The sequence below is a fragment of the Drosophila subpulchrella genome, chromosome 3L (genome assembly GCF_014743375.2).
Source record: "Drosophila subpulchrella strain 33 F10 #4 breed RU33 chromosome 3L, RU_Dsub_v1.1 Primary Assembly, whole genome shotgun sequence".
In the NCBI taxonomy this organism is placed as follows: Eukaryota; Metazoa; Arthropoda; class Insecta; order Diptera; family Drosophilidae; genus Drosophila; species Drosophila subpulchrella.
In genome coordinates, this window is record NC_050612.1 from 10,757,015 (window position 1) to 10,767,444 (window position 10,430).

Consider the following 10,430-nt stretch of genomic DNA (forward strand, 5'->3'; position numbering starts at 1 on the left):
AGTGTGATAGTTTAGTTGAGTGGGCCAATCCTTTCTGGCAGTTTGCCTCGGCGAGTTGAGTTAGAAAGTCGCAGGATGAAGTTCCTTCCGAAGCTGGAGCGCAGGTTGCGCCGGCTGAAGAAGAAGGTGACCAGGCCTTCACTGGTTAGAAAGCTGGATTTGGTTCACGAGAGGTGGGTGGGTAGAGGAACACCTTTATAGGAATAAACAAAACACGGATTTGCTTAATAACCTTGATTTTTTAAACCTTGATCTTTAAGAAACCCTTGTAATTTTATCCAAGTTTAATATATTTGATTTATTTAAATTTTATATTTGGCTATAGAATTCGTTAACTATGGTTACAGTGTAAAAATCACAGTATACCCTTTTTCTAGCGCCCGTAACAAGGCCTTTCAGGAAAGTTGTGAGACCTACAAAAATCATATTGAGAATGAGTTCGAACTGCGGAGTAAACAGCCAAGTTAAGTTAGAAATAGTACAATAAATATTTAATTAATAATATTTTTTATACAGAGCTATCCCGCAGCGATAAGGAGGCATTCCTCAGCGATGGAAGCTTCCATCAGGCAGTTGGCCGTGTGCTCCTGGTAGCCGAATTCTTCGCCATGATGCCAGTCAAGGGAGTGACGGCAAAACATCCTTCGAATCTGAGCTTCTCCTGGCGCAATATACGAACCTGTTTCTGTCTGCTTTTCATCGCATCGAGTTTGGCCAACTTTGGACTATCATTGTTTAAGGTTTTAAACAATCCGATTAGTTTCAACAGTATTAAGCCGATTATATTCCGTGGATCTGTTCTGCTGGTTTTGATAGTGGCTCTAAAACTGGCCCGTCAGTGGCCCCAGTTGATGATGTTTTGGCACACGGTGGAGAAGGAACTGCCGCAGTATAAAACGCAGCTGGGCAAGTGGAAGATGGGCCACACCATATCGATGGTCATGCTAGTGGGAATGATGCTGTCCTTTGGTAAGTTCAGTATCTAAACATATATAGTTATTATTATTTTACAAACCCTAACCAATATCCATTCTACCACCAAAGCGGAGCACATTTTGAGCATGATATCGGCCATAAACTATGCTCGTTTTTGCAACCGCACCGCCGATCCCATTCAAAACTATTTCTTGCGCACCAACGATGAGATCTTTTTTGTGGCCAGTTACTCTACTCCTTTGGCTTTATGGGGCAAGTTCCAGAATGTCTACTCCACCTTCATATGGAACTACATGGACATGTTTGTGATGATAGTCAGCATTGGTTTGGCGTCCAAGTTTCGTCAGCTAAACGATGATTTGCGAAATTTTAAGGGAATGGTATGACAGAACAAAGCAATATTTATTTCTTACAAAACGTAATGATTACTTACAGAACATGGCTCCAGCTTACTGGTCAGAGCGCCGAATTCAGTACAGGAATATATGCATACTATGCGACAAAATGGACGATGCCATATCCCTAATTACCATGGTGTCCTTCTCCAATAATTTGTATTTCATTTGCGTTCAGTTGCTGAGAAGTTTAAAGTGAGTTTATAAACTTAAGGGACCCCTAGATGTTTAATTTTCATATTCATCCCTAGCACCATGCCTTCGGTGGCCCATGCTGTGTACTTCTACTTCTCCCTCATCTTCCTCATTGGTCGCACTTTGGCGGTTTCACTGTACTCGGCCAGCGTTCATGACGAATCCAGGCTAACACTGAGGTATCTACGTTGTGTGCCCAAGGAATCCTGGTGTCCTGAGGTGAAGAGATTTACGGAGGAGGTTATCAGCGATGAGGTGGCCCTCAGTGGAATGAAGTTTTTCCACCTCACAAGGAAGCTGGTGTTGAGTGTACGTTAATAACAAATTAATTTTAAATCTTTAAGATCATATACTCCTCAGGTTGCTGGCACCATCGTCACCTATGAACTCGTTCTCATCCAATTTCACGAGGACAACGACCTGTGGGACTGCGATCAGAGCTACTACTCATAGAACAACGACTTGTACACTGTTTATTGCATAATAAATAAAAAATCATCTTGCACTTTATTATTATTGTTTGTTTAAAGCGGTAAAAGGAAACCAACAAAATGTCGCTCTTAATATCAATCATTGCCTAATTGTACGTCACATTATCCGCTAGAGAGATTCTACGTGTGTCCGTGTGTAGAGTCCACAAAGAATGGTCGCTAGTTCACTTACAGGCTAATCGGCTAACTCTGATGGTGGATGAGATTAATGGGGCACCTATGTACTGTCGACTGGCATGGGGTCTCTCAGTGTCAGCGAAAGTGTCGTGCTTGGAACGCTTGGAATATACAGTATGCGATATTGGATGCAAAATTCAGCTAAAGATTTTCAATTACTTATGTTTAAGTTCAGTTTAGTGTTCCAACTTCGTGTTTTCTCTTTTTGTCACTACAAAGAAAGGTAACATGTTCGGAAGTTAGGTGGTTCCTGGTTGCATATGTCTGTTCCATTACAAAATATATGAAGCGGAAGCTACACGATAACTACATGGTATCATTATGTTTGTGGGTGTATATATAGGATCCTAGCACATGTGAGTCTGTGTCTACTAATACGTTTTTTACGACTGCCAATAAAGAACTACAAAAACTTGTTCGATGTTTTGCTGAACGCCTTCACGCTTCACACGGAAAAATGCAGGGGGGATTCGACTCGACTGAGAGAAGGCAAACATAAAGTATCACAAAGATTGAGATCTTAAATTAAAGCATAGCGAGAGAGCGCAAACAATTGGTTGAAGGATTAGCCTTAGTCCGTATTGAAGATGGGGAATGCAAAGGCTCGAGTAGCGAGTGTGGCATGAATGCGTTGCGTTTGCATTAGCTTTTTGAGTAAAACAAGTCTGGGGCATCGCAGGTCCTCAGTGCCGCTTGGCGTCGTATTGCTTGACCTTCTCCGGAATGGCCGCCTTCTCCACAACCACGTGCAAACCCAGCTCCTCCAGGGACTTTACGTAGACCAGCTTGCGCCAGAACTTTGTGCTGCCAAGGATAAAGGGTTGTAAATTAAATGTGGTCTTCATTTTATAAATTTACTTTTGTTACCTCACAAAGGGCCGCGCCATCCACACCAGCGACTTAATCCAGAATGTGGGATGCACCAAATACATGTGCTTCAAGCTCTTGCGCAGCCGTCGATCCAGCAGCTGGTAGCATCTGGAAGGATTATCAAAACAAATCATTAAAAACCAGAAACCTAGTGCGAAAAACTCACCTTTTGAGCCATGGGAAAGGCGGCACATTTCGCCTGTTGGAACCGCCATGCAAGTAGATCAGCACATAGTCATCTGTGACCAGCTGTTCCAGGGTCTTGACCACGTAGAGGAACAGGTTGTCCATTACATAGCTGTAGTCGGCCCTTGACCTATCCGGCAGGTGGCAGGCGCAGAAGATGACTATGGCGTTCTGGCCGCCAGATTTGAGATATCCGCCGTGGGACAGCACACGCTTGTAGGGCTCAATGACCCGCATGTCGATCTCCCGAGTGCGTCCGTCCGGTAAAGTGATCTTCTGCCAATTCCGCGAGTCGCGTCTTTCCTCAGCAGCCGTGTATTGTGGTAGACTGGAGGCAGCCGTGCCCGAAGCCGGGGCATTTGGGGTGGGCGTGGTGGCCAAACCGAACTCCAGGTCCAGTTCCAGGTCGTCATCGTGGTCGGGCAGCAGCTCCGGACCCTCACAATCATCGTCGTCATCCTCTCCGTCTAAACCATCGATCAAGGAGCTCGAAGGACTCAAAGAGGCCAAGTTATGCTCAATGTCCTCATCATCGTCGAAGCTGTGATTTGAGATGGAATCCAGGCTGGATATGTCCTCGCCACCAGGGAGAGCAGTCGATCGCTTGGACTTCTTGCCATTGCCATTGGGCATCAGGGAGACAGACTGAAAGTTGGACTCCACGGCGGCCAAGTACTGGGACACATCCGCATCCGACTCGCTGCTCAGGATATCCGGACTGTTGGCCCTCAGCAGGCTGACCTTGGCGTCCTGCGGCTTGTTCCGCGCCTGATTCAGGTTGTTCTTGACCTGCACCGTCTCCGTGGTGGGCACTACGTCCGGAAAGTTGCTCCGCGGCGGCTGTTTCTCCTGCTTCTTCAGCTGGAAGGGCTCCGAATCGGAGTCCGTGTTGGTTGGCGACATCAGCGGATGGCTGTTGGCCAGGGTGCGCTCGATGGTCTGTCGTTGTGGCATCGTCTCGATGGGCAGCAACTCCGGCCGCAGTATTCTGTTGTCCAAAGCGGAGCTCGTCTTGAACTCCAGCTCCTCCTTGTCGCGATTGTGGTCCTGGTCCTTCTTTTCCTGCTCCAATTCAAGGATATTCTTCTGTGGCGCAGTGGGCACAAGATCATCCGCCAGTGGCGAGACGCCCGTGGAGTCCGTCGGCGTCTCCGAGATGTCCATTTTGCTCTCTGACTGCGAAGATTCCGATTCCGCGTAGTGCAAACTGCAAATCGATTAGTCATATACTTCGTCAACTGTTTTGTTTTCGCAGACGCAGGCTCATTTACCTCATAGTTTCCCGTGTTTATTCTGTGGCTAGTGAGAAAGTTCGGTGGCCCGCTCTTCCAGGCACTCATCTAGTGGCTCCGGGCATTAGTGCTGGGTGGATGAGTCAGGCGTTGTGGCCCAAATTCGCGGATATTTAAATGCCAGTAAACAAATTTTACACTCTCGGAAGCTTGGGGTTGCCAGATGGTCGCGAGTGTGTGGGAGGAAGTGTTGAGAAGCGTGGGTTTTGCAAGAGATCTGGCAGGCCTGCAGAACGGCAATGACAGATGGCATGGATTTAAAAATAAATACATTTAAATTTATTCTTGTCGCCATTTGAATTGTCTTTATATAATAAATAAGTAACTGTAAAACAATGCAATGTAATATTACATTTTTAATGAATACATATACACCAACTTTAATCGACTAATAGTTCTAATTTGATTAAATGTATATTAAAAAAAATATATATAATTATAATCTTCCTTTTATAAACAAAAAATAATCACATCTTTTACAATGTATTACTTTTAAACAGTTTATGTGCTGTGAACCATTACACAAAGTGACGAAGCCGACTACTATACATACTCGTAAAAATGCAAATCTAGTTTAATACAATATAACTAAAATATTTTAGGTGCAAAATGTGAAATATTTATAAATTATTTTATACTTGCAATTAATTTAAGCGGAAGATTTTTTCTCAGTGCCACTTAATTTCGACCATCTGGCAACTCCGCGTACCATACACTTCTTCCTGCTGCTGCGGTCACACTGTGTGTGTTGTGCGTCGCGAAAAAATTAGGTTTTAACCCGTAAACAGCCCGCCAGAGCAATGGAGGTAAACAGGATCACCGTTAGCGGGAGCAGTGTAGTGCCCGTCACCGCCCCCAATCCCCCCGCAGTGCCCGCTAGCCCCGCGCCAGCTGCGAGCACACTAATCCAAGTAGGCGTGTCGCCAGCAACAACAACCATACCGACGTTAGCAGCCACAACAACAACAACAACGGTGGGAAGTACAGCTAACATTTCAGCTGTAATTTCGACACCACTACGAAATCCTCCGATTCAAAATCTGCCGATTGAGCTGCAGAACGATCAAAAGCGAAGAAGGTGAGATAGAACCGATGACAGCTGTCAAATTTGACATTAAATACTGCTTGACAATCATTAACCCTTTTGCTCCCCCCGACAGTTCATCGCGGACGATTAAACGGAAGCGTTTTGATGACGAAATAGTCGAGTACAATATCGCAGTGCCCACAAATCGCGGCGGAACGGACGCCAATCGCAGCAGCAGACCGCGGACCACTTCCCAAAACTATCCCGCTTTGGTGGGCGTGCCGCACACCACGTTAGCACCTCTAAACATACCAATTTCCACGCCGGAAACGCCTCAGACGCCGGGCTCCGTGGATTCCCTGCTACCCGGGACACCCAGTACTCCTGCCTCACTGCCCCTGGCCACGCCCACCACGCCGGCTCCTCTGGCCACGCCCCTTCCCGCTCCAGCCCCAATTGTTGCATCAACCGTAGTGCATCCCAAGCCACCGGCCATGGAGCGTCCTTCGACCAGCGAACGGCGCTCGCGTCCAGTGCGTCCGGCCAGCAAGAAATCGCAGCGCCGGAATGGTCGTCCCATGGGCCAGATGGCCACCAAGGATCTGGGCCGCTGGAAGCCCATCGACGACCTGGCCCTGATCATCGGCATCCAGCAGACCAACGATCTGAGGATTATCCATCGTGGCGTAAAGTTCTCCTGCAAGTTTACCCTGCAGGAACTCCAGCAGCGTTGGTATGCCTTGCTCTATGAGCCGGCGGTGTCCAGGATCGCCGTGTCCGCCATGAGGAACCTGCATCCGGAGCTGGTGGAGTCCGTTCAGCGCAAGGCTCTGTACAGCGTGCAGGAGGAGGATCTTCTGGGCACCATTAAGAGCGTAAGTGAAGGATATTAGCTTAAATTCGATCCATTACTAATCTGTAGTCTAATCCATAGACGGAGCAACCCAAGGTGGAGCAGTTCCAGGAGCTCCTGGACAAGAATGCCTCCATCTTCTATTGCGCCCGCACTGCCAAGTCTCTGCACAACCATTGGCTACTCCTCAAGCAGTACAGTCTGCTGCCGGATCAGTCTGTGAAGCCTCTTTACGGCATGGACCAGCAGCCAATCAGCTTCTCGGACGCAGAGGATCAGATCTTCGAGCATGACCTCAACGAGCCGCGTGACGAGGCTTTGGAGATGGAGAGAGCTCTAGCAGATCGTCGCAACAAACGTGATATACGCCTGCTGGAGAACGAGCTTTCGCGCTGGGGCGTTTTAGTTGATTCCGTGCTTAGTCCAACGGCCGCCTCCGAGTTCGACAACCAGACGCTGGCCTGTCTGTGCGGCCACCATGTGCGCTACCTTATGCGCTCCAAGGAGATCACATTTGGGCGCGATGCCAAGGACTGCGTGGTGGATGTGGACCTGGGACTCGAAGGGCCGGCTGCGAAGATCTCGCGACGCCAGGGAACGATCAAATTGCGCAGCAATGGCGACTTCTTCATCGCCAACGAGGGCAAGAGGGCCATCTTTATAGACGGCACTCCCTTGCTGTCGGGCAATAAAGCCCGGCTGGCACACAACTGCACTGTGGAAATCTCGGGGCTGCGCTTCACCTTCCTGGTCAACTACGAGCTGATCAACGCCATCCGCCAGGAGAGCGCCAAGACATCGAATCCCCTCAACTAGCTGCGCTTAGAGCGAGCTGGATGCGAGTCTTGAATGTATTTAGTACTTAGTAAACAGCAAGAAGATAATTCTGGAATAAACAGCATATGGACAATATGTACACCCCATAAATCGTTCAGTGTCGATTTTTTAACTTTTGCTTTTAACATGGATGTGAAGTTTTAAAAATGTTTTACACATTGGTTGTATTGATGAATCATTTACAATTGTTATTTTACAATTGATTTGCTCATTAAGATCTATTGAATTTTGACTTTAGATTTGATTGTATTACTTGTAACAATAGGTAGGAATACTTTTTTATTCAATTATTTGTTCTGGACTTTTTAAACATAAAACATTTAAACTTAAAAATTACGTTTTACTCAAGTTTTAAAATGTAATAACTACTTCCTTAATATAATCAATCAAGTTTTAATACGATTGATTGACTTTTATTAGCATATTTATGACTTCAATCAAACTTTATGTATCCAAGTAATTTAGAGTGCCAAACGCCCACTCTGCAAACTCGACAACCGCAACGCCTCCGATCGAACGGAAGCTGCTGGCGACTTTTTCCATCATCCATTGTAAAATCGAGTGGAAGTGGTAAAAGAGCTTAAGAGTTCTCCCGGATGGGGTCAGATCTGCCCACAAGAAACCGTCTCGGTTCTGTCTCCAGCCTCCTACGCCCCTGGTGGCGCTGTGTCATGTGGCTAATTTGCGACTAAACCGTAAGCTGCTATTAATTACAGCTCAGTCGCTGGAAAGTGGCTGCTAAAGGGGCACCACTCACACACCATCCACAGATCCATCCATCTAACCATTCTGTTCGCATGTCACCGACGACGACGATGTTTACAAAGGTGAATTAAGCAACAAAGATTCGCAGCTCTGAGAAGACTCACGCGATTGTATAACTCTCGGGTCGGATCCGTTCTTTCTTCTGGAGGGTCGGGTCTGGGTTCCCAACTTGAGAGGTTCACTTGTCACGGCAATTTAGTTACTGATCACTGCGATTGTGTTCAGGCAAATTTGTTTGACCTTGCGCCCTGGGAGCTCCACTGGCTAAATAGTTTTTTGCATTTACAAATTGTAACAGATCGCAGATCGGGGGAGATTGACCACCCCGACTAAGTTATAAATGATCGCAGCTGTTAGGATAATTAATTAAGCCACAAATAGCCGGGGACCATGACACCTAATATAGAAATTAGTCGGCGAAAGAACACGGAGAAAGTTCGATGACTTTCTGCGGCGGCCTTTCTTCGAGGTCGAGTTGGGGCTTAGGTTCGGATTGGATGGAGGGGTTCTTTAATTTGTATTGTTGATACTATAAACTAATAAGCCAGGCTGCGCAGCATATTAAAATATAATTAATTGTTGTCACTGTCTATATAAAGTCAATTTACCGGGAATTTCGATGGTTCTCCTTCACGCTCTTGTTCTCCCATCGCCCCAAACTCTCCATCTTTCTTCGCTTTGTTCCCAGTGGAATTCCAAATTCTAACGTTGATTTGTGTGCATTTTTTTGTCCGCTGACCAATCTTCGGCTGCTGCTTTCTTCGAAGATGATGGCGGGATGGTATGATGGTATAGTAATGTGGTGATGATGCCGGGGCTAATGAAGCCCGGCTTTGTCTTATTATATTTTGTATCTTTTGTGCAGTTCAGCGAACTTTTGTTGTTGTTGCTGCTGGCTCGATATTCCGATATTTTGGCGATGTCGCAACTGCTAAAATTAGTTTGAAATTTCGCGAGATCTTTCTCTTCCAGATTCCCTTTTAGCGTAGGTCATGCTGTTTTTTTGTTTTGGAACGGACTCCAGAGTGTCCGAAGTGGAGCACCATGATCCACTCCATTTTATGCTGGCATTGCGTGGGGGTCTTGAGCCGAAAGTTAGAACTTTCACAGTCCGCTGGCTGAGATCATAGCTTAGCCATAGACCTTGCCTATTCGATTTACCTGGTGCTAGAAAAAATTCCTGAGCCTAGCTTGGCCCAGTTGGGCTGACATAATGCCTTGATTATCGCATTACATTATATAAATTTAACAAATAAAATTGTCACAGCGCCCCAAGATTTCGTGACTCTGCAGGAAAATGGCCAAAAAACAATCGAAGTCGGGGCCATAAAAATAGCCTGCTGAACATTTTGCCGAATCGAAATATGCCAAAATCATTTCCCCCCTTTTTTTTACAGCACCTGCCATATGTATTGTGTGATTATTCAATTCAACTCAAAAAAAAACAAAACATTTATAGCATTAGTCAGTCATTGTTGTTGTAGCTGCAGTTTGGTTTTCATTTTGCTAATCGCATTTCAATCAATTTCATTTCAATTGTCAATGGCTCGAAGAGTAAGCGATGCACTGAAAATAATATTATACCAAATCTTGTATATAACATTTATCGACATTTGATAAAGGCCTAGAAATAAAGCTCAAAAATATTAAAATATTTTTTAAATACACTTCCAGAAAGTGTTTAGAGATTGATTTGCTATTCAGATATATTCTTTAAAAACAGAACTATTTTATGAATTAATTTGGTTTTGGTAAAGCAACCTTTTAAGATTCTAAAGCATAATATAATTATACAAAGATTCATATTATAATTTCAAATTTGTACTACCCATATTATCTGTATTCCCTTCAGTTTCCGCTTTTATTTCCGTAAAACTTTATATAATTTTGTCACAAAAAATGTCATTAGGTAACCACAAATTATAAATATTTCTTCCTGTACTTAAATCCTCAAAAGGAGGCGTGACTGCTTCTGTTTGGAGCGACATTTGTTGTAGACACGCATGTCAACCGAATGCGTCATGTGAGATATTCAAATTTCGCTTTGTGTTTTGGCATGTAACGCATAAATAATCCGAAAACCCCCAAACCAAAGCTAAAACACAAGATAGTTTTGTTCCGCGTCGCTCATACGCACAGTGGGTCGTCAAAGTCAAAGTCCAGACGCTGTGAGCTGCATTGGTAATTGAATCGCCGTGTGGTTTTGTTTATTGAACTAGCTGGCAAATATATTGTATCTCCAGCGTTCGCTCGTCTATGATTATTCATGGAATGCTCGCTGATTTATCCCTATCCCCTACATTTCGAAAATGATTTCATGCCGTGTGACGTCAGCTGCATCGGCTATATAGTAATATGGCTATAGGCCCAGTCGGTATGATCGTCAGACTGTCAGAAAATATGACT

At 45.2% G+C, this 10,430-nt stretch overlaps 3 protein-coding genes across 3 annotated transcripts; 2 read left to right on the plus strand and 1 right to left on the minus strand.

The window, feature by feature from the left end:
* The first annotated feature begins 47 nt into the window (after positions 1-47).
* Positions 48-2,027, plus strand: LOC119553486 (gustatory receptor for sugar taste 64f). Its single transcript, XM_037863895.1, has 7 exons — positions 48-173; positions 378-463; positions 517-969; positions 1,045-1,316; positions 1,372-1,526; positions 1,583-1,835; positions 1,887-2,027. The coding sequence occupies exons 1-7, from the start codon at positions 76-78 to the stop codon at positions 1,977-1,979; spliced, it is 1,410 nt and encodes a 469-aa protein (XP_037719823.1). The 5' UTR covers positions 48-75; the 3' UTR covers positions 1,980-2,027.
* On the minus strand, positions 1,992-4,725 carry LOC119553485 (protein prune homolog 2). Its single transcript, XM_037863894.1, has 4 exons — positions 4,522-4,725; positions 3,231-4,457; positions 3,062-3,172; positions 1,992-2,998 (listed from the first exon to the last, which is right to left on the minus strand). Exons 1-4 carry the CDS (start codon positions 4,524-4,526, stop codon positions 2,878-2,880), a joined length of 1,464 nt encoding a protein of 487 aa, XP_037719822.1. The 5' UTR covers positions 4,527-4,725; the 3' UTR covers positions 1,992-2,877.
* Positions 4,726-5,261: 536 nt separating this feature from the next.
* Positions 5,262-7,349, plus strand: LOC119554780 (microspherule protein 1). The gene is made up of 3 exons (XM_037865824.1): positions 5,262-5,620; positions 5,703-6,444; positions 6,504-7,349. The coding sequence occupies exons 1-3, from the start codon at positions 5,343-5,345 to the stop codon at positions 7,236-7,238; spliced, it is 1,755 nt and encodes a 584-aa protein (XP_037721752.1). The 5' UTR covers positions 5,262-5,342; the 3' UTR covers positions 7,239-7,349.
* The last annotated feature ends 3,081 nt before the right edge of the window (positions 7,350-10,430 follow it).